A 27,452-nucleotide genomic window follows, 5' to 3' on the forward strand; every position below is an offset into this window, starting at 1 on the left:
GCTCCCTCGTGTCCTCACGTGACACCATGTCACCAACACGGGTGGCAACACCACCTGCGACATTCACTGTCACACTGGCAACGCCACGGGCAGGCGCTGCAGTCACAGCTCAGGGCACCGGCACCACAGCGGAGCAAGTGCCCACTGCGTGCCAGGCACCTACTGTGTGCTGGGCAGCGAGGGATGGAGGACGCAGTTGTGTGCGACGTGGTGTGCCACCACACTAGGTCAGCNCAACATGGTGAAACCTCATCTCTACTAAAACATGAAAATTAGCCAGGCATAATGGCAGGTGCCTGTAGTTTCAGCTACTTGGGAGACTGAAGCAGGAGAATTGCTTGAACCCAGGAACTGGAGGTTGCAGTGAGCTGAGATCTCACCACCGCACTGCAGCCTGGGGGACAGAGTGAGACTCCATCTCAAAAAAAAAAAAAAAAAAAGAAGGCCAGGCGCGGTGGCTCAAGCCTGTAATCCCAGCACTTTGGGAGGCCGAGACGGGTGGATCACGAGGTCAGGAGATCGAGACCATCCTGGTCTACACGGCGAAACCCCGTCTCTACTAAAAAATACAAAAAACTAGCCAGGCGAGATGGCGGGTGCCTGTAGTCCCAGCTACTCGGGAGGCTGAGGCAGGAGAATGGCGTAAACCCGGGAGGCGGAGCTTGCAGTGAGCCGAGATCGCGCCACTGCACTCCAGCCTGGGCGACAGAGTGAGACTCTGTCTCAAAAGAAAAAAAAAAGAAAAAGAAGATAGTAAGTCCAGCATCTGTAAATGCTCATGATCCCATGTACATACACACACACACATACACACACATGCACATACACACTATCCTCCTTATACAAACAGTGCAGACTCCAGGCTCTGGAGTCAAATGTGCTCAAATTCCAACTCACCTGCTTACTCACCATTAAACTTGGTTCAAGTCACTGAACCTCTCCATCCCTAGGGTTCCTCGTCTGTAAAAAGGGGACAATAATAGAAGTGCCTCATGGTTGTCGTGAGGATTAAATTAGTTACTACATGGGAAGCATCTAGGGAAGGGCACCTGCCATGTACCATATGAGTTTCCTGTTGCTGCTGTAACAAATTAGCACCAATTTCATGGCTTATTAAAAACAACACAAATTTATTCTCCTGCAATTCTGGAGGCCAGAAGCTCAAGATCGGTTTCACTGGGCTCAAGTCAAGGCATGGGCAGGGCTGGTTTCTTTTGGAGGCTCCAGGCGGGGGAATCCGTTCCTTGCCTTTTCTGAAGTCTGCGGCATTCGTGGCCCCTGCTCACATCACACCCATGTCCACTTCCATCATCACATTGTCTCTTCCTCTTTGACCTTCTGGCCTCCTTCTTATGAGGACCCTTGTGGTGATATTTTGGGCCCACCCGAATCAGCAAGAATAACCTTCCTATCTTAAAGCCCTTAACTTACATACATCTGCACAGTCCCTTTCTGCCACAGAAGGTAACAGTCACAGGTTCTAATAATTAGGACACAGATATCTTTGGGGGCCATTATTCAGCCCATGACATGTGGTAGGCAATAAATAAAGGTTCATTGTATTATGATAATGATACTTTACGATAATAATGATAAAATAATGATAATATTTTTATCATTATCATCTTTATCATTCCCATGAAAGCCCCAGAGCATATCCCTAGTCCCCTCCTCAGTTATGTAGGAGAGGAGGGGACGTTTAGAGAACCCCAACTCCTAGAAGCCCCCTGAGACTTGGCCCCAAGCCCAAGCCAGAGCTGGGGGCAATGCTGGCTGATCAGGCAGAGGCACCAGTCCCCGGGGTTGGTCCTGATGAGGGGAGCAGGGCACAGATGGTCGATGAGGCAGGAATGTGCTCACAGCCTGGGGTCCAAGAAGGAGCCTGGAGTGCAGGCTAAGGCCTCCTAATGATGCTGTATTCCGTGGGATCCTCAGGGCCAACACTGGGGATGTGGCTACTGAGGGGGCCCATGTTGCAGTAGGTTGGCTCCTGATCCTCAGCAGCCAAGGTCAGCGATGCATAGGAAATGTCCTCCTTCGGGAAGGGAGCCTGCAGCAAAGGCGGGCGCCAGGTCAGAGAGGACAGCAGGAAGTGACAGTCACGGGGCAGAGGAGCCGTTGGAGGAGGCTAGTGGGGGTGGACCTTTCAGGGCTTCTGATCCCTCTCAAGCCCTCCAGCTTCCCCCCGACTCTGCCAAGCACCCTGAGCTTCAACCACAACAGAACAGATTGTCCCCTAACGCTGCACCAGGGCATCACATTTCCTGTGGAATCCCAAGTCATTCGGCCTGTCTGGGACTCTGCTGCCCAACGTGGGGACCATGTTTGGCCAGTCCCTGGGTCCCCGGGGCCAAGACTTGCCTGGGGGAGCTCCTAGGCGAGTCCTGCAGTGACTATGGCTTTGCCCCACACCCGCCTCCTCTATGCCCATGTGAGCGGGAGAAAGCCCACCCTCCAATGGGGCACAACAGCAGGCCTGTGCCCCCCTGCCCGAGCCTCACAGCAGCCCCCACGGAGGACGCACCATGGTGACATATTCCACTTCCACCTGGTCAGCCTGGGCAGAGAAGGAGAGCTTCGTGGTAGCCTTTTGTGGGGAGGTTCTGGTCAGCTGCAGGGTCAGGTCTGCATAGCAGAGGTCGCCCTCCAGGGGCTGCGGTACCTGGGAGAGGGAACACACGCTGGGGAGTCACAAGATTGTCTGTGGACACAGGTTCCTTTTCCGTGGCAGGACAAGAGCCTCTCCACTTCCCTGGGTGCCCCTCTCCCAGTTCCTTCTGTGACCCCCACTTCTCAGGCTCCTGTACCCCTCAGCCCTCGTCCCCCTGGCTGCTTCCAGGCCCTCAGTCCCCAGACCCTGCAGGGGGCCATGAGGACGGGATACTTTGGCACAGGACTTATCTGATATTTTGGACCTTCTGGGAGATGGAAAATGAGGAAGGGGAAAGAAGCTGCCTGGTCTCTCTGGTCCAACCTTGGGGAGTATCTTACCTGCTCTGAGGACATCCCAGCCGCTAAAAGACAAACAACAATTAACAATTAGAAAGCCCATTCCCCAGACTCACAAGAACCCCCGGGTCTAGCCAAGAGAAATATGGAAGAAAAGAGGTGAATTGGGTCCAGGCTCAAAGACAGGGACCTGGTTCTAATTCTGACTCCTCAGATGACACACTCTGTGACACTGGTCACGTCACCTCTCTGACCTTTCCCTTCTCCACCTGAAAAAGAAGGACATCCCAGCCCCCTGCTCCCCACATCATAGAACTGTGCACTCAGCTGATCGGGTGGCCCTGCCAGTCATTGGTCCCCAGGGAGTAAGTTTGCTTCTGCAGAATCTCGACTTGGCCTGGAATTCCACCGTGTCTCTCTACCCGATTCATCCTTCAGGGGTCAATTCAAAGCCATGCCTGTCTTCCGCAGCTACCCAGGCTGTCTAATCCCCCTCCCGGGCCCCCGAGGGGACACGTGCTTTAGGTCTGTCTCATCATCTTTATCCCACTGAATTCTAGTTAGTCCTCAGGTGGGCTGTAAGCTGCAGGATGGCCGGGCCTGTCCCTTCCTTACAACCTGGGTGCTTGGCTGTGCTGGGCAGGTGGTGCTCCATCAGTAAAAGTTGTCTGCAGAGACAGGCTTGCACCAAGCTGCCCCCCAACCCCAAGTAGAATGTACAAGCTGGGTCAGCACAGTAGGGACGGATTTTGTTTGGTTTGGTTTGGTTTGGTTTGGTTTGGTTTGGTTTGGTTTTGAGATGGAGTTTCTCTCTTGTTGCCCATACTGGAGTGCAATGGCACGATCTTGGCTCACTGCAACCTCCACCTTCTGGGTTCAAGCGATTCTCCTGCCTGAGCCTCACGAGTAGCTGGAACTACAGGCGCCTGCCACCACATCTGGCCAATTTTTTGTATTTTTAGTAGAGAAAGAGTTTCACCACGTTGGCCAGGCTGGTCTCTAACTCCTGATCTCAAGTGATCCACCCGCCCCGGCCTCCCTAAGTGCTGGGATTATAGGCATGAGCCATGGCATCCGGCGATTGGATTGGAAGTTTTTCCACTGGGACCGATTTTCAGGTGGTTGCTGGTCACTGTCTTCTTTCTCCCCTCCCGGGCCACCACCCCCACATCCCTACTCTAGGGACAACAAAGAAGTGGGGGATTTTCCCCTAGTTTCAAAAGTCTAGATGCTGAAGAACACAGAAAGCACTTAGACCTTAGGTCACGGGAGAAAAAGTGATGAATAAGAGTCAGGCTCTAATTTTTAGAAAGTGTCACAGAAAACAAACTAACTAACAGAGAGTCAGGCTCCCCTCTTCCCAGGCTGTGGGGAGGGAGAAGTGTTGGAGAGAACCCTGTGAGAGCCAGGACCCAGCTGTTCTAGAAGGGAAAGAGGTACAATTGTGTGAAAATGTGGAAGTGAAGCCAGACGCAAAAGGGTTTAGTTGAGGCCAGGCCTCATGATCTGTAAGTGCAGGCTCCTGCGCCAAGAGGTTCTTCCCTGAAGGGCAAGTTCACACAGGGCAAGTTCACACTGAGAAAGTACAGCGGGCAGGGGAGGGACAGAAGGAAAGGCCATTTCAATTTCCTGATCAGACTTGGAGGGCTGTGTGTGTGTGCGTGCGCATGTAATGTGAGGAGTGTACACGCACTTGGGATCCATGCAGTGTGTGTGCCCGTGATCGGGCATGTGTGTGTGCATGCACTGGTGTGTTTGTGTCTGTTTCTCCCTCCCCATTCCATGTCAGCTCAGTACCTCCTTGACAACCACACAGACCCGACTCTAGCATCTAGTCTAGACACCCCAGACTGGACCACCCACCTAAGACCATCGACACCTCTGCCACCAAGAGCCAGTCCAGGAAAGAGAGAGGGAGGTGGATCAGAGAGAAGAGAAGGGGAAGGACAGAGGTGCAGGGCAGGAGGCAAATGCCAAAACCTCCTGGGGCTCCCCTACAAGCTCCAGAGTGGCCCCTGGTCGCCTCGCACTGCCAGCTGCTGAGGGCCTTTGGGACAGCGCCCTTTCCAGATCGTGCAGGTAATTCGCTTGGACCAGATAGTTCCCAGATACCAATGCTGGCCATTGGCCACAACCCCAGCCACCCGGCCCAGTCTCAGCCCAGCCTCACCCAGGTCCTCTCACCTTTCTGCTGGCACTTCATTATCCTCCAAGCCAAGAGCGAAGCGGCCACCAAAAGCAGCAGCAATATGGTGAAGATGAGAGGCAGCAGGACGCTGAGCTTCAGGAGGTTGTGCCTAGAAACAATGGCAAGTGTCCTCTGCACCCCAGGCTCACTGTCTGCCTCTCAGCCCAATCCCTCCCACCCAGCAGCGGGGGAGGGCCGCACACCTGATGAGCTGGAGGTCTGTGGTTTGCAGCCCGGGAACCCTCACTCCTGGAGACCCTCAAAGATGGGTTTACAATGAGTACACACAGACACAGAGAAGGGAATGGAACAAGAGACACCAGGGCCTACTTGAGGATGGAGGATGAGAGGAAGGAGAGAATCAAAAAACTACAAACTATCTGTTGGGTACTATACCTGTTACCTGGGTGACAAAATAATCTGTACACAAAATCCCAGTGACATGCAATTTACCCATATAACAAACCTGTACACGTACCCCTAAAGCTAAAACAAAAGCTTAAAAATTTAAGAATTTTAGCAAAAGATAGTTGTTTTTGTTTTTTGTTTGTTTTTGAGACAGAGTCTCACTCTGTCACCCAGGCTGGAGTGCCGTGGCACGATCTCGGCTTACTGCAACCTCCACCTCCCAGGTTCAAGAATTTCTCCTGCCTCAGCCTCCCAAGAAGCTGGGATTACAGGTGCCCGCCACCATGCCTGGCTAATTTTTGTATTGTTAGTAGAGACAGGATTTCACCATGTAGACCAGGCTGGTCTCAAACTCCTGACCTCAAGTGATCCACCCGCCTCGGCCTCCCAAAGTGCTGGGATTACGGCCGTAAGCCATGGCATCCGGCCTTAACAAAAGATAGTTTTTAAAAAGAGAAAGGGGTTCCATGAGGTGGTTTTAATGTGTCTAGAAGCCTAACAGAAAGTGTAGGGCAGCAGACTTCTCAAACACCTCCTGCTTCTACACCTGCCCTCTCTACTGGGTTGAATAGCGTCCTCTTCCCCTCCAAATTCACATCCACTCAGACCCGTGAATGTGACCTATTTGTGGATGTAATCAAGTTAAGATGAGGTCATACTTGATTAGCATGGGCCCTGATCCAGCGACTGGTGTCCTTACAAGAGGGAAATTTGGACACATAAACACACAGGAAGAAGACCATGAGACGACAGAGACAGGGATCAGAGTGATGCCACCACAAGCCCAGAGGATCGCAGGCGCCTACCAGCAGATGGAACAGAGGCACGAGACAGACGCTCCCTTTGAGCCCCAGGGTGGAAATGACCCTGGCGACACCTTGATTTCCAATTCCTGGCCTCCTTAGCTGTGAGAGAACATATTTATTTTGCTTTGAGCCACTCGTAACGGCAGCCACAGGACACTGACAGGCCCTACTGTAGTGGATCATCGCCACGCAGCCGGGGGGGCCTGTGAACCCAATGTCAGCACACGCCCCTCCCTTCCTCAAAATTCTGCAACAGGCCAGGCAAGGTGGCTCATACCTGTAATCCCAGCACCTTAGAAGGCTGAAGTAGGCAGATCACTTGAGGTCAGGAGTTCGAGACCAGCCTGACCAGCGTGGTGAAACTCCATCTCTACCAAAAAATACAAAAATTAGCCGGGTAGGGTGGCATGTGTCTGTAGTCCCAGCTACTTGGGAGGTTGAGGTGGGAGAATTGCTTGGACCCAGGAGGCGGAGGTTGCAGTGAGCTGAGATCACACCACTGCACTCCAGTCTGGTCGACAGAGCAAGACCCTGTCTCAAAAAATAAATAAACAAATAAATAAATTTAATTAAATTAAATAAATAAATCCCATAACAGCCCCATTTCAGCCCATGAAAATGGCCAGGGCTGACAATGGCCTCCACTCCTGCCTATGTCTCACCCCTGCCTGCTTCACTCCAGCCTCACTTCCTGCTGCTCTTCAAATATTCCAGGCACACCCCCACCTTAAGGACCTTATTCCAGTTGCATTTTTCTCCAGGAACATGCTCCCTCCAGAGCTCTGCTTGGCTCACTCTCTCACCTCTTCCAGTCTTTGCTCAAGAATCACTCTCTCGACCACACGCAGTGGCTCACACCTGTATTCCCAGCACTTTGGGAGGCCGAGGCGGGCAGATCACATGAGGCCGGGAGTTCGAGACCAGCCTGGCCAACATGGCGAAACCCCGTCTCTACTAAAAATACAAAATATTAGCCGGGCGTGGTGGTGCGCATCTATAATCCCAGGTACTCCCAGCTGCTTGGGACGCTGAGGCAGGAGAATCGCTTGAACCCAGGAGGCAGAGGTTGCAGTGAGCCGAGATCCTGACACTGCACTCCAGCATGGGTTACAAAGTGAGACTCTATCTCAAAACAAACAAACAACAACAAAAAGAAACGGTTGTGGGCTGGGCTGCGCTGTATTGTACACCACCACCCCTAACCCCAATCCATATGTTGAAGTCCCACCCTCTAGTATCTCAGAATGTGATTGTATTTGAAAACAGGATCTTTAAAGAGGTGATTGATGTTAAATGAGGTCACTGAGGTGGGCCCTAATCCATTATGACTGGTGTCATTAGAAGAGATCAGGACACAGACACACGCAGAGGGACGACCACGTGAAGACATCGGAAGAAGACAGCCATCTACAAGCTGAGAGGGCTCAGAAGAAACCAACCTCATGGACACCTTGATCTCAGACTTTTAGCCTCCAGAATTGTGAGAAAATAAATGTTTGTGATTTAAGCCCCCATTCTGTGATATTTTGTTAGGGGCAACCCAAGCAAACTAATACAAGGACTGTCTCCTTCATCACTGGATGTGCAGAAATTTGAAGAAGAAATTCATCAATCAATTAATTGTGTCAACCCTATTTGGTTACACTAATTAGCTCTAGATTGTAAGTACCTTGAGGGCAGGCATTTTGATTATTTGGTCCATTCTTGTACCCTTTTTAATTCCCTTAAACAGTGACAGGCTAGAGTGAGTGCTCAAGAGTTATGTGTTCAATAAATGAGTGAATAAACCATGTCATGCTAATCAAAGGCCCTAATTGGGTACTTACATACGGCTTCAATTCATAAAATAATTTTTTAAAAAAACCTTAACTATTATTTATTCGAAGCAGTTTGGTAGAAAATAAACTTTCAAATCAGAGAGCATCCTGTATTGGTTTGCTTAGGGAAAAGAAAAATAGGGACAAAGTGAGGTGGCTCATGCTTGTAATCTCAGCACTTTGGGAGGCTGAGGTGGGCATATCACTTGAGGACAGGAGTTGGAGACCAGCTTGGCCAACATAGCAAAACCCTATCGCTACTAAAAATTGGCTGGGCATGGTGACTCACACCTGCAGTCCCAGCTACTCGGGAAGCTGAGGCTCAAGAATCACATGAACCCAGGAGGCAGAGGTTGCAGTGAGCTGAGATCATACTACTGCATTCCAGCCTCAGCAACAGAGTGAGAATCAGTCTTAAAAAAAACCAATTAGCTGGGCAAGGTGGCAGGCGACTGTAGTCTCCCAGCTACTCAGGAGACTGAGGCATAAGAATTGCTTGAACATGAGAGGCAGAGGTTGCAGTGAGCCAAGATGGCACCATGCACTCATCTGAGCTACAAAGCAAGACTCTGTCTAAAAGAAAAAAGAAAAGAAAACCTTAAAAGTTTAATTAAAAAGAAAAAAGAAAAAAAACAGAAGGCAATGGGAGAGGGGGAGTAGAAGGGTCTCGGGTGGTCAGAATACCAGGGACCTCCCACAGGGATTTTGTGGCAAGGTCCCAGCAATAGGAGACCTTGACACTTGGTGGACCTAAAAACAAAGTCAAGAGGGCCAGGCAAAGTGAAAGGAGGAAATGAAAGGGGACATTCCACTTCTAGAAAGCCCAGCTGACTGCAAGTGGTTGGCCAGGGCACTAAGAGGCGTGACCCGAGCTATGGTGTAGAGCCCAGAGACTTCCATCCAAGCGCCAGTGCCACCCTTCACTGAGGAAGGGACTGAGGCTCAGTTCCTTCTTCTGTAGAATGGGAACATTTATATCTGCCCCTTCTTCCACAAGAGGTGGGTAGGGAAGGTCAAAGAAAACAAAATAATGCACAGGAAAGCCTTTTGTGAACTGCCAGGTGCTCCAGAGATGTGAGAAACTATCGGCATCACTGTTCTTGCCATAACAGTAATCAGAGGAAAATTAAGGGAAACAGGACTTCCCCAAGCCCTGCTTTCCTTGTCCTCCCAGAAGTTGGACCCAAGAGCCATCCCTGCAGCTCCATGACCCCATGGCCCACTCACATGAGCCACACCGTCCTCACTGACTGCCAACTCATCCGTCCCCCACACTAAGCTCTGCGCTCCACGGGGACAGTCCATGTCTGGGTCCCCTGAGCTCAGCACGGTGCAGCCAGGTAGAAGTTATTATAACACAGTAAAAGTGGGGTGAATGAACGAATGAAGCTACAAACAGCACTGAGCTGCAGAATGAAGGATGTGTGGAGACTGAAAGGACACTGTGTGGCCTGACAGCAAATGGGAAGGGCTCCCAGCTTCCTCATCCTCACCAAGGAGTATGCAGGTCCCAGACAAAGCTCAGGCTGGAAACTGGGACTTCGAAGAGTTCTCCATTGGAGGAGTTTGGGCCAAGTAGTCCACAGGGGAACCAGAGTTGGTTTACCTCTTGTCCAAGTGGTGGCCAGTCAGAGTTGGGGAGTTGCTGGTTTCTTCCGGGATGACTGGTGCTGTGAATGTAGTGGAAGTAGACGTGGTGGGGGCAGCAGTTGATGCTGTAGTTGATGCTTGGTGTATAGACCAGATCACAGAAGACCCTGCCCATGAGCCCACCCACAGCCCTGCACACGGCTCTGAGCCTAGGCGGGGGTCTGGACTGCTACTATGGGAAGGGGCTGCAGCCTGGACTGCTCATGTCTCCCTGGCTTCTAGGAGACTCCAGAGGCTCCTGGGGCTGGGCAGGGTCCAGGGAGGACGCTGAGCAGGCCCTGGGAGGGTTAGAGGGGGTTGGGAAGAGCCTAAGGGCAGCTGGAGATCAGCTGAACTTGAGCCACCCTGCTGCTTAGGACAGCACCTTGGCCAATCTCCACCCCAGCCCTGTTTATCCATCAACAACAGGAGCAGAGTGGGAACTTGCACAGTGACCCTAGATCTGTGACATCAAAGATCAGGACCAGCCCTGAAAGAAATCATAATATTCAGGAAGAACCTTGACTTTGGGCAAGTTACAAAGCTTCAGTGATGGCGATGCCCCCTTCTCAGGCGTATTGTTAGGACTCATTGAGACAATGCACGTTCAGCACTTTGCAAACTAGAACATGCCCCAGAGGCTCCAGGTGCAGCATGGGGCCCTGAGGACTGTGGTGCTCCCTCCATGCCACAAGGGCCCTTGAGCTGGTGCTGCTCATCTTCTGAGGGACAGCAGAATAAGCCCAACAAATAAACGCATGCAAACCAAGTCACTGGGAACCCTGAGCCGACCCTCCCAGGAGTGTCTGCATTCTAGAAGGAAATAGGAAGAGAACATCATTAAGTCTACATGCAAAAATGGCTCATGGTGAGATGTCAGGGACCAGGCAGGAATGCAGCTGTTTGACTGTGAAGACCTGTCTGGACTTGGGAATTAGATGCCAGCACCCCAACTATGCTGAGCCTTTTTTCCCCCAAGTTAGATGTGGAATGGGAGGTGGCAACAGCAGCTGTGAAGCCCCAGCCCAGAACTCCACCAAAAGCAGGACACACCTGGGCACCAGAGGTCTCCAAAAAGCAATGGCAAGGATTGGGGTCACTGGGTACCATGGGAAGGCATCCCTTTGGCCCATGGGCTGAAAGTGGGACCATCACCTTGTCCTCAGGCACTGAGCTGGGCAGTGGTAAAAATGTGCCTAGAAAGTCTTAATTCCCATCGTGGAGGGAGCCCTGGGAGCCATGGGGGCATTGAAAAGAGGCCCTGCTCCCCCAATCCCAGGTGGTCAGTTAGGGTTCTCTGAGACTCAGGACTCAAGTGATAGATCACTCAGTGACAATTAAGTCACTTGAGTAGGACCTCAGAGACCAGGACAGAGCAGCCCCTGAGAGACACACACAGATATACATTCCCTCTTACCTGGGTCAACAGTCACTTGAACTGTGACCCCAAGGTCAGTTCCAGCTCTCTCAATTCCACACCAGTAAGTGTCAGCATCAGTTTGCATGAGACCCTCCATGGTCACAGTGAACGTGTGGTTTTTCTGATTGTCCTTGATAGACACCCGGTCCCTCTTCACCTCCTGCTCCGATCCAGTGGTTTTAACAAGGATCTTGCAGCCTTTCCAAATAGCTCCTCGACACCACCACTTCAAGTAGGTCTCCCAGCCTGAGTTGTAAACACACTGCACGATCAACGAGCCCCGCTCCAGGCCATTCACTGTCATTGGACCACTGATGTCAGTGGCAATGGAGTAGCCTGGAAAACACAAATTCATGTGCTGTCACCTCCACCCCAAGGGCAGGGCCACAGCTTTCTGTTTAGGGAATAGCTCCCAAATCCAAGTTTCATGGGTTAAATAACAGTCAAGGAAGAAATACACCTTCCACATACAAAACTTTTGTCCTTCAGTTTTCCACTGGGTCAAAGTCACCAGGAAAATCACTGAATAGCATAACAACAGATCCCCCCAAAAATAAAAATATTGGCACTAAGCAATAATAGCTTCCTGCAGTTCACCCCTCTCTCCACCCTACGGCCAAGGTAATCTGTATATTTCAAGGAATATCCTTTTGCAGCCATCTTTGTGTTAGACCAGTCTGGTGGAGAGGAAATACCAGAAGACCCATTTCCACGGGTCTTACCTTGACTCTTAGCACTGATGACCCTCATGAGGTCGAGCTGAGGCAGCCACATCAGATGGCTGTGGAGAGGCTGTCCCGGTAGTCCTAATGATTTCTAGTGGTTTTGGAATAAACCAGCCTGGATGAATGCCTTTGAAGTTGACCAGAACAGCAATGACAACTGGTCTCCATGCGCTATGGGATCCATACAACACAGATCCCACTTTCTTCATTGAATTGCTTTGACCCCTTTTGTCAAATTGCAAATTTATGGATTTCCCATTCTGTTCCATTGATCTATTTGTCCACCCTTCTGCCAATCCTACACGCTCCTGATTACTATCACCTTGTAGAAAGGCAAGTATTATAGACAGTAAAGCAGTGTTTGCTTTCTTTTTTTTTTTTTTTTTTTTTTGAGACAGGCTCTCACTGTGTCGCCCAGGCTGGAGTGCAGTGGCATAGTCATGGCTCAATTATGGCTCACTGAAGCCTTCACCTCCCAGGCTTAATTGATCCTCCCACTTCAGCCTCCTGAGTAGCTGGGACTACAGACACATGCCTCCACGCCTGGCTAATTTTTGTAGTTTTAGTAGAAACAGGATTTTGCCATGTTGTCCAGGCTGGTCTCGAACTGCTGGGCTCAAGCGATCCACCCACCTCAGCCTCACAAAGTGCTGGGATTACAGGCGGGAACCACAACACCTGGCCTGCATTTTCTTAAAATATACGTTTTCCTTCAAAATCATGTCCTTTGCAGCAACATGGATGTGGCTGGAGGCCATTATCCTAAGTGAATTAACGCAGAAACAGAAAATCAAATACCACATGTCCTCACTTAGAAGTGGGAGCTAAACATTGGTTACACATGGACATAAAGATGGGAACAACAGACAGAGGAGGGAAGCGGGCAAGAACAAAACAGAGGAGGGAAGGGAGCAAGCACTGAAAAAACTACCGATTGGGTACTGTGTTCACTATCTGGGTGACAGGTTTGATTGAGGCTCAAACCTCAGCATCATGCAATATATCCATGTAGCAAACCTGCACAGGTACCCCCTGAACCTAAAATTCAAAATCTTTTAAAGGAAGAAAAAAAATATATATATATATATATATGTTCTTCCTGTTCTTTTTGTTCTTTCTTCATATTTCTCACTCTTGAAAGATTCCGATACAGGGAAATATTTCTTACTTAAAAAAAAAAAAAAAAAAAAAAAAGGCCCCGGCTGGGTGGCTCACACCTATAATCCTTGCACTTTGGGAAGCAGGCAGATTACCTGAGGTTGGGAGTTCGAGACCAGCCTGACCAACATGGAGAAACGCCGTCTCTACTAAATATACAAAACTTAGCCAGGCGTGGGTCGCACATGCCTGTAATCCCAGCTACTCAGGAAGCTGAGGCAAGAGAATTGCTTGAACCCAGGAGGTGGAGGTTGCAGTGAGCCAAGATGGCGCCATTGCACTCCAGCCTGGGCAACAAGAGCAAAACTCTGTCTCAAAAAAATAATAAATCAATAAAACTAAACAAAACTAAACTAAACAAAAACCCAGCACTTCAAGCACAATAACAAATGGCACAGACATAGGGCCTCAGTGTCAGAGAGACCCTGGGAAGGGGTGAGGACCACGGCAGCCTGGACTGGAGAGCAGGGGATCCATGCGAAGGCACAGCTCTCCTTCCATTCCAGCCTGGGTCCTGGGGAAAGAAGTGGGCTCTGTGACAAGAACACACAATGGGGAAAGGACAGTCTCTTCAATAAATGGTGCTGGGAAAACTGGAGATCCACGTGCAGAAGAATGAAGCCGGACCTTTATCTCACAACATATACAAAAATCAACTCACAATAGAGAAGACGTAAATGTAAGACCTGAAACTTAAAGCTCTCAGAAGAAAACCTAAGGGAAAAGCTCCACAGCGTTGGTCTGGGCAATGATGTCTTGGAGAGGACGCCAAAAGCACGGGCAACAAAAGCAAAACTAGACAAATGGGATTCACAAAACCAAAGAGCTTCTGCACAGCAAAGGAAACAATCAGGAGAATGAAGCAACAGCCTACAGACTGAGAGAAAATATTTGCAAAACATACATCTGATGAAGAGCTAATATCCAAAATACATAAGGAACTCAAACAAATCAACAACAAGAAAACAAATCATCTAATTAAAAACTGGGCAAAGAATCTGACCAGATAGTTCTCAAAAGAAGAGCTATAAATGGGCAACAGATCTATTTTTAAATACTCAGCATCTGTAATCACCAGAAAAATGCAAATTAAAACCAAAAGAGGGTCAGGCACAGTACTCACACCTGTAATTCCAGCACTTTGGGAGGCCAAGGTGGGTGGATCATCTGAAGTCAGGAGTTTGAGACCAGCCTAGGCAACATGGTGAAATGCTGTCTCTACTAAAAATACAAAAATTAACCAGTCGTGGTGGCGTGCACCTGTAATCCCAGCTACTCGGGAGGCTGAGGTGGGAGAATCACCTGAGAATCACCTGAACCTGGGAGGCAGAGGTTGCAGTGAGCCAAGATCGTGCCACTGCACTCCAGCCTGGGCAACAGAGCAAGACTCCGTCTCAGAAAAAAAAAAAAAAAAAAAAAAGAATTAAAAGGGGTATGTGACTGTATATCCTGCACATATTAAAAAGTTAATAAACCATGAATAAGATAAAAGGATATAATAATAAAAGGATATTTAAACAATGTTATGCCAATAAATTTACAATTTTAGACGGAATAAACAAATTCCCAGAAAAAAATTACACAGGCCAGGCACTGTGAGAGGCCGAGACAGGTGGATCAACTGAAGTCAGGAGTTCAAGACCAGCCTGGCCAACATGGTGAAACTCTGTCTCTACTAAAAATACAAAAATTAGCCTGGCGTGGTGGCACACACCTGTAGCCCCAGATACTTGGGAGGCTGAGGCAGGAGAATTGCTTGAACCCAGGAGGTGGAGGTTGCAGTGAGCCAAGATCGCACCACTGCACTCCAGCCTGAGCAACAGAACAAGACTCCATCTCAAAAAACAGAAAAAAGAGAAAGAAAGAAAAAATACAACATGCTAAAATCAGCACAAAAGAAATAGAAAACCTAAATAATTCCACAGCTATTATATTTAAATAAATCAAATCCCTTGTTTAAAACTTCTGCTAAAATGAAACTCCAGACCTATACAGCTTCAATGGAAATATTTACCAAACACGTAAGGAAGAAATAATGTCTATTTTATAGATAATTTTGCAGAGCATAGAAAAAGAAGATGAAATCCCAAATCCATTTCATGAGACTAACATAATCTTGATGCCAAAACCTGACAAGGGCAGAGCAAGAAAGTATCATAGGCAAATATCACTCATTAACATAAATGCAAAAGCCTGAAACAAAAAATCAGCATACGGAATCTGGTGATACATAAACAGGATAAAACATTATCACCAAGTTGGGTTTATGCCAAACACCCAAAATGGTTTTTAACATTAGAAAATCAATAAGGAGGCAGGCGCGGTGGCTCATGCCTGTAATCCCAGCACTTTGGGAAGCCGAGGTGGGCAGATCATAGGTCAGGAGATCGAGACCATCCTGGCTAACACGGTGAAATGCCGTCTCTACTAAAAATACAAAAAAAAATTAGCCAGGCGTGGTGGCAGGTGACTGTAGTCCCAGCTACTCGGGAGGCTGAGGCAGAAGAATGGCGTGAACCCAGGAGGTAGAGCTTGCGGTGAGCTGAGATCCGGCCACTGCACTCCAGCCTGGGTGACAGACAGAGACTCCATCTCAAAAAAAAAAAAAAAAAAAAAAATAAGATAAGATAAAAGAAAATCAATAAGGAGGCTGGGCGCGGTGGCTCACGCCTGCAATCCCAGCACTTTGGGAGTCTGAGGAGGGCAGATCACCAGGCCAAAGAAAGAGGATCGAGACCCATCCTGGCCGTAACCATGGTGCAAAACCCCGTTCTCTATTAAAAAATACATAAAAAATTGCCCAGCCGCGGTGGCTTCAAAGCCCTGTAATTCCCAGCCAAACTTTGGGAGGCCAAGGACGGGCGGATCACGAGGTCAGCGGAGCTTCGAGGACCATCCTGGTCAACACGGCTGAAAACCCCGTCTCTACTTAAAAAAATACCAAAAAAAAACTAAGCCGGCGGCGAGGCGTGGGGCGCCTGTTAGTCCCAGCCCTACTGGCGAGGCCTGAGGGCAGGAAGAATTGGCTAAAAACCCGGGAGGCGCGAGCTTTGGCAGTTGAGGCCTGAGAAATCCGGCACTGCCCAACTCCAAGCCTGGCGCGACAGGAAGCGCAGAACTCCGTCTCAAAAAAAAAAAAAAAAAAAAAAAATACATTAAAAAATTAGCCCTGGGCCGGTAGGTTTCATGCCCCTGTAGTCCCAGCTACTCAGAGGCTGAGGCAAGAGAATCGCTTGAACCCAGGAGGCAGAGGTTGCAGTGAACCAAGATCACACCACTGCACTCCAGCCTGGAGACAGAGCAAGACTCCGTCTCAAATAAAAAAAAAGAAAGAAAGGCCGGGCGCGGTGGCTCAAGCCTGTAATCCCAGCACTTTGGGAGGCTGAGATGGGCGGATCACGAGGTCAGGAGATCGAGACCATCCTGGCTAACACGGTGAAACCCCGTCTCTACTTAAAATACAAAAAACTAGCCGGGCGACGAGGTGGGCGCCTGTAGTCCCAGCTACTTGGGAAGCTGAGGCAGGAGAATGGCCTAAACCCGGGAGGCGGAGCTTGCAGTGAGCTGAGATCCGGCCACTGCACTCCAGCCCGGGTGGCAGAGCAAGACTCCGTCTCAAAAAAAAAAAAAGAAAGAAAGAAAGAAAAAAATCAATAAGGGTAATATGCCGTATTAACAGAGTCAAGGAGAAAAATCGTGTGATCATCTTAGTAGATGCAGACAGAAGTACCTGATAGGAATCGACACTCATTCATGATTTTTAAAAAACTCTTAGCAAACTGAGAGAACTGCCTTTATCTGATAAAGATTGTCTATCAAAAACCTCAGCAAGCAACACACTTAGTGCGAGACATTCATATGTACTTTATAATAATTTGTTAACATGGATATTGATGTTTTATGCACATTTTTATACATTTTATTTTCTACAATTAAAAAGACTTTTAGGTCACCATAAACCAAGAGCCAAATTATTCTTTTTTTTTTTTTTTTTTTTTTTTTTGAGATGGAGTCTTGCTTTGTCACCCATCACCCAGGCTGGAGTGCAGTGGTATGAACATGGGTCACTGCAGCCTCAACCTCCTGGACTCAAGTGATCCTCTTGCCATAACCTCTTCTGTCGCTGGGACAGGACCACAGGCATGCACCACCATACCAGGTTAATTTTTTTTTTTGGAGAGACAAGGTCTCACTTTGTTGTCCAGGCTGGTCTCAAACTCCTGGACTCAACCGTTCTGCCTGCCTCCGACTCACAGAGTGCTGGGATTACAGGCGCGAACCATCATGCACCACCAGCCAAATTATTCTTAACAGTGAAATACTATAGGCATTCCTATTGAAATCATAAACAAAACATGAATTCCCAATATATATAATAACATGATTCCGGAAGTTCTTTTTTGTTTGTTTGTTTGTTTTTTTTGAGATGGAGTCTCGCTCTGTTGCCCAGGCTGGAGTGCAGTGGTGCAATCTTAGCTGACTGCAAGCTCTGCCTCCTGGGTTCACGCCATTCTCCTGCCTCAGCCTCCTGAGTAGCTGGGACTACAGGCACCTGCCACCCCGCCCGGCTAATTTTTTGTACTTTTGGCAGAGACGGGGTTTCACCATAACCAGGATGGTTCGATCTCCTGACCTTGTGATCCACCTGCCTCAGCCTCCCAAAGTGCTGGGATTACAGGCGTAAGCCACCACGCCCTGCCTGGAAGTTCTAATCAATAGGAAGATAAGGAAAAACATAAAATTTATAATTATCAAAAGGGAAATGAAAAGTTAGAGAAAATTTTTAAATTTTAAATGAAAAGTATTTTAATTCATAATTGAATTTAATGCAGTGGCTAAATAAACTATAAACATGTAAAAATCAATGGCTTTCCTATAAACCAGTAAGAAATAATTGGAAAATAAAGTAGAAAAGTGCTCATTTACATTAGCAATAAAAGTGTATTAAATTCCTAGGAATAACTTTAACAGAAACAATAAAGACTTGTAGGGAAAAAGCACAATGAGGCTCATATCTGTAATCGCAACACTTTGGGAGGCCGAGGCGGGTGGATCACTTGAGGTCAGGAGTTCGAGACCAGCCTGATCAACATGGTAAAACCCCATCTCTACTAAAAATACAAAAAAAAAATTAGCTAGGCATGGTGGTACACCTGCAATCCCAGCTACCTGGGAGACTGAGGCAGGAGAATCACTTGAATCCAAGAGGCAGAGGTTGCAGTGAGCCGAGATCACGCCACTGCACTCCAGCCTGGGTGACAGAGCCAGAGTCTGTCTCAAAAAAAAAAAAAAATCTCTTTCTTGCCAGGCACGGTGGCCCATGCCTTTAATCCCAGCAACTCATGAGGCCGAGGCAGGAGGATCACTTGAGCCCAGGAGTTGAGGCTGCAGTGAGCTATGATCATGCCACCGTACTCCAGCATAGGCAACAGACTGAGACCGCAACTCAAAAAAACAAAAACAACAAAAACGAAAATAAACCTTCCTTTCCCACAGAAAATTAACTTCCTGATGGGTATTTTTTTTCTTGGGTGTTTTAAAACAATGAATTATTTAGAAGAGGTAAGCAGGGTAAGCGCACTTGCTAATTGTGGGTGGAAGTTCTGCAGGAGAGGCTGGCAAGAGCTGATGCATGAAGGCTCCCAGTGGTATCTGAGCTCCGTGTTGGCGCCCACAGCTCAGCCTGCTGGCTTTTCTGCCCGCTTCAGACAGGTCCCAAACCACTCCTGCCCCCAACACGACTCACATCTGCTCGCTACCAAATTCTCCCATTTTCAGATGTCAGAAAAAAAGCAGCCACACCTGTCCTGGTCACTGTGCCAATGCATTTCATAACATCTTCTCCACTTACAAAGTCTGCCTTCTCCACTTACACGCTGAGACTTGGGGTCAAGTGTCGATGAGCCACTCCCTGCTCTGCCTTTACCAGTCTAGCTGTCCTGGACAAGTCACTTTCTTCCCCAAGATCTCTTCTCCAATCTGCCCCACGAGGCTTTTCCGAAGCATGTGGCCAAGCCATGCTGACCTCCCTCTCCCTCAGACACGCCCAGGCCAAGCTCATTCCCACACAAGAGCCCTCGTATCTGCTGTTCCCTGTGCCTGGAAAACTGGTCCCGATCCTGAGTCTGATCCTTCTCCTCTTTCTTTTTCCAAGGTCTCGGCTCAGACAGACATCTGGGACCCTCTTCAGGGGGCTGTTTCAGCCCACCTGACTTAAAGATCCCCCCACCTGGGTCCCACTGTAACAAATCATCTTGTTCTGTTTTCCTCACAGTACTTATCACTTCTCACTACTGTAACAAATCATCTTGTTCTGTTTTCCTCACAGTACTTATCACTTCTCACTTCTTGAAATTATTTTTTTGTTTTCTTTCTTTCTTTTTTTTTTTTTTTTTTTTTGAGACAGAGTCTCGCTTTGTCACCCAGGCTGGAAGGCAGTGGCGTGATTACAGCTCACTTCAGCCTCCAACTCCTGGGCTCAAGTGATCCTCATGCCCCAGCCTCCAGCCTCCCAAGTAGCTGGGACCACAGGCGCATGCCACCATGCCTGAGTAACTTTTGTACTTTTTGTAGAGATAGGGTTTTGCCATGTTACCCAAGCAGGTCTAGAATCCCTGAGCTCAAGCAATCAGCCTCCCAAAGTGCTGGGATTACAGGTATGAGCCTCCTTGCCTGACCTCCCTTCATTTTTAATCAAAATTCTACGTTCCAACTTCAGGTGTCTCCCACCCTCTGGCTCTGCCCACATCTCTGTCCCTACTCTACTTCCCTGCCTGGCTTATCTCCTCTCAACCCTTCCTGTCCCTCAGCAACTTCCACTATTTCCTTCTGCCCCAAATGCCTAGAACCACCACTCCCTCTCTGCCTGGCAAACTCCCTCTTCCCTCCTTTCAGAGCCCTCCAGCCTCACCTCTTCCCTGACGCCTGCCCTTGCTCGGAGCACCTCCACGCAGGTGACGGACCACCCAGTCCAGGATCAGGCACTTGCCTGCTCTCCTGGGCAGCCCATGTTCCTCCTCTGCTTTTCCCTGGCCAGCAGGGCCTATGGTCTGTCCATTTCACACGATCAGCCCCTGGGGGTCAGGAATTCTGTCCTACACTGTCTTCATTATGAAGGACATGCCCTGTATTCCTGCCTTGGCAACAGAAACGCTGGGTGAGTGGGTACGTGGATGAGACGCACAAGGCTCATGCCATTAAGAACACCTTCTGGCGGGGTCCCTTCTTCCCTCTATCAGCCACCTCCTCCTGCTGGCTAAGCTTCTCCCAAGAGGACAGACCCAGGCCCACTCACCTGAGAGCCAGAAAAGGAGCGGGTAGAGCATCAGCAGGGGCATCTTCTCTTCAGACGGGTCCCCGTTCCCCTCGGTGGAGCCTGGCAGCAGGAACAAACTACAGACTGTGCTCCATCTCCCAGCCGTCTGCTGGCGTTCACTCTCACCCTTGAACTTCCTCCTTCAGTCACTTCCCATGGGTAAATGAGACTAAAAGAGGAAGGAGGTGGTTGGTCGGGCACGGTGGCTCAGGCCTGTAATCCCAGCACTTTGGGAGGCCAAGGCAGGCGGATCACAAGGTAAGGAATTCAAGATCAGCCTGGTCAACATAGTGAAATCCTATCTCTACTAAAACTACAAAAATTAGCCAGATGTGGTGGCACACACCTGTAGTCCCAGCTACTCGGGAGGCTGAGGCAGAAGAATCGCTTGAACCTGGGAGATGGAGGTTGCAGTGAGCCAAGATCACGCCACTGCACTCCAGTCTGGGTGACAGAGCAAGACTCTGTCTCAAAAAAAAAAAAAAAGAGGAAGGAGGTGGAAAGTGTGAAATTTCGAGACAGTTGGCAATGCAAGGTGTCATAGTGATCATAAGCTTCTGAGAAATACCTCTCTGTCCACAGCCACTATGGGTTCTCTAAGAAGAGAACTTGGTGGCTCCTCTGTCATGTGGAAACCTGCAGACATAGACCACTGAGTCTGGCCAGCACTTATCCAATCCTCCAAATCTGGTGGGTTGGCTGGGGGCAGGGGCACGAGGCTCTACTAGAAGGGTCCTGGAGAGCCACGGCTGATAGATACAATGTCCTAAACCTGGAGCTTCAAGTGTCGCCAGATGCTTGGGAGCCCAGAAGGCCAGAAGTTCAAGAGGATTGAGGGGCACTTAGGGCCAAAGCCAGAAAGCCAGAGGAGAGATTCCGGACCAAAGGTTGGAAGGCAAGTATGAGGAGACTGATTGGGTATCCAACTCCAGACTACAAGGCCAGGTGTGGTGGCTCACACCTGTAATCTCAGCACTTTAGGAGGCTGAGACGGGAAGATCACTTGAGGTAGGGAATTCGAGACCAGCCTGGCCAATGTGACAAGGCTTCATCTACACACACACACACACACACACACACACAAATGGCCAGGTGTGGTGGCTCATGTCTGTAATCCCAACACTTTGGGAGGCCAAGGTAGGCGGATCACTCCAGGTCAGGAGTTAAAGACCAGCCTGGCTAACATGGTGAAACCCCATCTCTACTAAAAATACAAAAATTAACTGGGCATGGTGGCACACACCTGTAATCCCAGTGACTCGGGAGGCTGAGGCAGGAGAATCACTAGAACCCAGGAGGCAGAGATTGCAGTGAACCAAGATCACACCACTGCACTCCAGCCTAGGCAACCGAGCAAGACTCTGTCACAAAAATAATAATAATAATAATTAGTTCTGCATAGTAACATACGCCTGTAGTCCAAGCAGTCTGGGAGGCTAAGGCCTGAGGATCACTTGAGCCCAAGAGGTCGAAGCTGCAGTGAACTATGATTGAGCCACTGTTCACTGCACTCCAGCCTGGGCCAGGGATACCTACATCTGCTGGAATCTTCCAGAAACCTGTCCATTGTACCAGGGGGTCTACCTGAGGAAACCAGTTCATTGCTCAGAACTATTACCCCCTCACTCTACTCCCCACCTTATAGCTATTTGTGGAAGGAAGGAAGGAAGGAAGGAAGGAAGGAAGGAAGGGAGGAGGGAAGGGAGGACCAGTTTTGCCCCTCACTCTCCTCCTTCTGACAATCATGCCCATCCCCCATCTCTCCTTTCCCAACAAGACCCCAGCAGGTCCCTGGGGTGGGGACTGGGGATATAAAAGGATTAGGAAGGGCCAGGCTCAGTGGCTCACACTTGTAATCCCAGCACTTTGGGCGGCTGAGGCGGGTGGATCACCTGAGGTCATGAGTTCGAGAGCAGCCAACATGGCGAAACTCCGTCTCTATTAAAAATACAAAAATTAGTCAGGCGTGGTGGTGGGTACCTGTAATCCCAGCTACTCAGGAGGCTGAAGTGGGAGAATCACGGAACACAGGAGGTGGAAGTTGCAGTGAGCTGGGATCGTGCCACTGCACTACAGCCTGGGCAACAAGAGTGAAACTCCGTCTCAAAATAAATAAATAAATATAAATAAATAAATAAATAAATAAATAAATAAAAGGATTAGACCTTTCTCACCTTCTGCACCTGAAGCCACTTTTGCCGTGTGTCACATACACCCTGTGACATCTTTACAAGGGATCACTCCCTTGTCTCAAAGAGGAACGCAACCCCCTCACAACCTAATCAGGAATGAGTGGGTGTACAGGAGGGTTATTTGCACAGAAAACCACAACAGCTGATAAACCATGACTTTTCCAGGACGTGGCCAGAGATGGCCTCTTGCTTTACATATCTGCTGACCATAAAGTAGGTCAAGAATTCGGGGTGAGGGTTCAGCCAGCACTTTGGTCCCTGCTGCATGTCAGTAGATCCTCTGNAGGTGGAAGTTGCAGTGAGCTGGGATCGTGCCACTGCACTACAGCCTGGGCAACAAGAGTGAAACTCCGTCTCAAAATAAATAAATAAATATAAATAAATAAATAAATAAATAAATAAATAAAAGGATTAGACCTTTCTCACCTTCTGCACCTGAAGCCACTTTTGCCGTGTGTCACATACACCCTGTGACATCTTTACAAGGGATCACTCCCTTGTCTCAAAGAGGAACGCAACCCCTCACAACCTAATCAGGAATGAGTGGGTGTACAGGAGGGTTATTTGCACAGAAAACCACAACAGCTGATAAACCATGACTTTTCCAGGACGTGGCCAGAGATGGCCTCTTGCTTTACATATCTGCTGACCATAAAGTAGGTCAAGAATTCGGGGTGAGGGTTCAGCCAGCACTTTGGTCCCTGCTGCATGTCAGTAGATCCTCTGCCTGGGGCACCATGCAGATACACAGAGAGCAATCAGCCCTCTGCAGTAGGGAAGCCATCGGCTTCCAGGAGAAAAGATTAGGAATTAAGCAGAATGGGGGAAGCCCTGAAAAGCAAGGGGCAGATGTATCGAGGGTCGTGGGGTAAGCTTTCCTCTCTTGGTCGTGGGCAACAAGGAGGGAAGAGCACTGTCTGTTACAACTGCCTGTGGCCAGACCCTCTGATCCTGGCCTCTCCCAGACCTGGCCTCCCCAAGGAGGATTCCCCTTTGAATCAAGAACAGAGAATTCAGGCCAGGCACAGTGGCTTACGCCTGTAATCCCAACTCTTTGGGAGGCAGGAGAATCACCTGAGGTCAGGAGTTCAGGACCAGCCTGGCCAACATGTCAAAACCCCATCTCTACTAAAAAATACGAAACATTAGCCAGGCATGGTGGTGGATGCCTATAATTCCAGCTACTGAGGAGGCTGAGGCAAAAGAATTGCTTGAACCCGAGAGGCGAAGGTTGCAGTGAGCCGAGATCACACACTGCACTCCTCCAGCCTGGGTGACTGAGCAAGACTCTGTCTCAAAAAAAAAAGCAGAGAATTCACCAAGTGGTTCTGAGTAGCTGTTCCTCTAACCAAGTGCCTATGGGGAATACAGGAGAATCGGCTCTTTCAGAGGCCAGAGGGCCGGAGGGGCATGACTGAGGGGCTCTGCCACTGGAATGATTGTGGCTGGGCTGTGCTCCTCTTCTCAGCTCCACTCAGAGGGGCTTGTAGGGATTGCCAGGAAGCCAATGGAGGCTAACCGTCTGAACCCCCAACTTCATCAGGCTCCTTTCAAGACCTTATACCCATTTTGTACTTCTAATTTAGACATCCTTTTTCTTCACAAGTGCTTCCAGGATTGCATAAGCTTTGGCCTATGGTGGGTGGATGCAGGGTGCCTCCTTGCATACACACCACTTGACCTCAGAGTTCTTTTTTTTTTTCTCTTGAAACGGAGTCTCGCTCTGTAGCCCAGTAGAGTGTAGTGGTGTGGTCTCGGTTCACTGCAACCTCCGCCTCCTGGGTTCCAGAGATTCTCCTGCCTCAGCCTCCCGGGTTGTTGGCAATACAAGCATGCACCACCACACTCGGCTAATTTTGTATTTTTAGTAGAGATGGGATTTCACCATGTTGGCCAGGCTAGTCTCGAACTCCTGACCTCAGGTGATCCGCCCACCTCGGCCTCCCAAAGTGCTAGGATTATAGGCGTGAGCCACCATGCCCAACTCACCTCACAGTTCTTCTTGCTACAGAGACGAGTCTATTACCCAATCCCCTTGAGTCTGGGCCTGACTGATGACCTGGTTTGCTCAATAAAATACAGCAGAAGTGATGATGTGCCAGTCCAAACCCGAGCTGCAGCGTCTCCTGTGTTTCCTCTCTCGTACCTCCACTTCTGCCACCCAGGCTGGCCTGCTGGAGAGAAGCCAGAGACATGGGACACAGTCAAACTGCCCAGCCCATGGCCAGTGGATCCCAGACACAAAAGGGGGCCCAGCTGAGACCAGAATGGCCACCCAGACTAAACTGCTGACCCACAATGTTGTGTGCCACTGGGCTTTGGGTAGCATGATTATGGTGATAGAAAATGAAAAGAAAAACCCGCAAAACCTAGACCCAACCCAGGGCAGCTGCTTCACCCTCCACTCTGCACAGCGGTGACTGCCAAGTGGCTTCCACTCCCTTCCATCTGTCCCTTGAAGCTCTTCACGATGGCCTGTCCTGCCTATCCTGCTCCAGCCCCCATCCTCACAGGTGGCTCCCTCTGATGCTGTCAGATCATAGCAGGCCTTGGACCTAGAGAGTCATTTGCAGCTTGTGATTGAAAATAACAAGTATGGGCCAACTGCGGTGGCTCACACCTGTGATCTCAGCACTGTGGGAGGCAGATCCCTTGAGGTCGGGAGTTCGAGACCAGCCTGGCCAACACGGTAAAACCCCATCTCTACTATAAATACAAAAATTAGCTGGGCATGGTGGTGCATGCCTGTAATCCCAGCTCCTTGGGAGGCTGAGGCAGAAGAATTGCTTGAGCCTGGAAGGCAGAGGTTGCAGTGAGACGAGATTGCGCCACACACTCTAGCCTATGTGACACAGACAGTCTCTGTCTCAAAAATAATAATAATAATGTTTGACTTACAAAAGTGACGTGTGTTCATTTTAGAAAAATGAATTGTGAAATACAGACAAGGTTGTTTTTGGGGGGTTCTTTGGTTGTTGTTGTTTGTTTTGAGACAGGGTCTTACTCATGTTTGAGTTTACCAACTGGACTACTACCTTTATTAGGGCATTTTAATACAGGAAAAATATAAAAAGAAAGCATGGCAGTGGAGGGTGTTGATCATGGGGAAGGTTATATATGCATGGGGGAAAAGGGTCTGTGGGAAATCCCTGTATCTTCTGCCCAATGTTAATGTGAACTTAGAAATTCTCTAAAATTAAATCCTACTTTTAAAAAAGAGAGACATGGCCAATAATGCCAGCTCTGAAATACCTCCAGTTAACACTTTCTTTAAAAAGGTAAAATGCAGGCCAAGTGTGGTGGCTCACACCTGTAATCTCAGCACTTTGGGAGGCCAAGGTGGGTAGATACTTGAGCCCAAGAGTTTGAGACCAGCCTGGGAAACATGGTGAAATCCCATCTCTATAAAAAATACAAAAAATTAACTTGGTACAGTGGCATGTGCCTGTAGTCTCAGTTACTTGGGAGGCTGAGGTGGAAGAATCACCCGAGCCGAGAAAGGTCGAGGCTGCAGTGAGCTATCATCGTGAGCCACAGCACTCCAGACTGGGCAACACAGCACAAACTCATCTTAAAATAAAATAAAATAAAATAATTTGCTCACAATTGCTTTTCTTTTTCTTTTGAGATGGGTTCGCACTGTGTCACCAAGGTTAGAGTGCAGTGGTGCAATTACACTTCACTGCAGCTGTAATTCTGGAAAAACTCCTGGGCTCAAGTGATCCACCTGCCTCAGCCTCCCCAGTAGCTGGGAATACAGGCATGCACCACCACGTCCAGCTTATTGTTTCATTTATTGTAGAGATAGGGTCTTCCTATGTTTTCAGGCTGGTCTCGAACTCCTGGGCTCAAGTGATCCTCCTGCCTTTGGCCTCCCCAAGCACTGGGATCACAAGCGTGAGCCACTGTACCTGGCCAAGCAAATTATTTAAATAATTTTTTTTGAAACAGAAAAAGTTTAAATGAAAAGTAAAAGTCTTATCTCCATCTCCCACCTACCAGCCCCTGAACCTCAAAGGCAATCCTGTTGGCCTCTATTGTCTCCCTGAGAAAAGTTAATCATACTCCAGCAGATAAACCTAAGTAACATATACACACTGATCATACTATATACATCACTCTGCCCCTTGCTTCTTTTATTTAATAATGAACTTTCTCCCAAACAGTGAGACAGGAGAGTTCCCTTGACCCTTTTGCAGGTAGGAGCTGGAGGGCACCAGCTCTGGGTCCAGTCGGCCCCTTAGGCACCAGCAGGGATGAACTTTACTTGCTGGAACCCACTGGGTTCAGCTCATCATGAGAGGGAGCACACAGGCAAGTGGGTACTGGGGCTGGGACGAGTACTTTTGGGCTCTGGCCCCACGGCAGCATGGAGGGGTGTATTACAATTAAGGTTCTTTTAGGTCAGGCACGGTGGCTCACTCCTGTAATCCCAGCACTTTGGTAGGCCAAGGTGGGTGGATCACCTGAGGCCAAGAGTTCAAGACCAACCTGGCCGACAAGGTGAAACCCCATCTCTACTAAAAAAAAAAATACCAAAAGTTAGCAGGGTGTGGTGGCAAGTGCCTGTAATCCCAGCTACTTGGGAGGCTGAAGCAGGAGAATTGCTTGAACCCAGGAGGTGGAGGTTGCAGTGAGCCAAGATCCCGCCATTACACTCCAGCCTGTGTGACAGAGTGAGCCTCTGTCAGAAAGAAAGAAAGAAAGAGAGAGAGAGAGAGAGAGAAAGAGAAAGAGAGAGAGAAAGAGAGAAAAGAAAGAAAGAAAGAAAGAAAGAAAGAAAGAAAGAAAGAAAGAAAGAAAGAAAGAAAGAAAGAAAGAAAGAAAGAAAGAGAGAGAGAGAGA

At 48.9% G+C, this 27,452-nt stretch overlaps 2 protein-coding genes across 4 annotated transcripts in view; one reads left to right on the plus strand and one right to left on the minus strand.

The window, feature by feature from the left end:
* The window catches only part of RAB37 (RAB37, member RAS oncogene family), a 78,904-nt gene that overhangs the window by 22,793 nt on the left and 28,659 nt on the right, over nucleotides 1-27,452 (plus strand). The window lies entirely within an intron of this gene.
* The window catches only part of LOC108537344 (CMRF35-like molecule 1), a 44,497-nt gene continuing 18,151 nt past the window's right edge, over nucleotides 1,107-27,452 (minus strand). The window contains exons 2-9 of one of the 2 annotated variants that reach the window (XM_017884632.1): nucleotides 24,597-24,781; nucleotides 20,395-20,584; nucleotides 11,215-11,553; nucleotides 9,775-9,838; nucleotides 5,134-5,246; nucleotides 2,992-3,014; nucleotides 2,525-2,662; nucleotides 1,107-2,050 (exon numbers count right to left, since the gene is read on the minus strand). In XM_017884632.1, the coding sequence (XP_017740121.1) occupies nucleotides 1,895-2,050; nucleotides 2,525-2,662; nucleotides 2,992-3,014; nucleotides 5,134-5,246; nucleotides 9,775-9,838; nucleotides 11,215-11,553; nucleotides 20,395-20,437 (876 nt within the window). In that variant the 5' untranslated portion in view covers nucleotides 20,438-20,584; nucleotides 24,597-24,781 and the 3' untranslated portion in view covers nucleotides 1,107-1,894. Of the gene's footprint in view, nucleotides 2,051-2,524; nucleotides 2,663-2,991; nucleotides 3,015-5,133; nucleotides 5,247-9,774; nucleotides 9,884-11,214; nucleotides 11,554-20,394; nucleotides 20,585-24,596; nucleotides 24,782-27,452 lie in introns of both variants that reach the window. The other variant, XM_017884631.1, reaches the window with a different exon arrangement.

This window comes from Rhinopithecus bieti, unplaced genomic scaffold (genome assembly GCF_001698545.2).
Source record: "Rhinopithecus bieti isolate Rb0 unplaced genomic scaffold, ASM169854v2 scaffold_13400, whole genome shotgun sequence".
NCBI classification, from domain to species: Eukaryota; Metazoa; Chordata; class Mammalia; order Primates; family Cercopithecidae; genus Rhinopithecus; species Rhinopithecus bieti.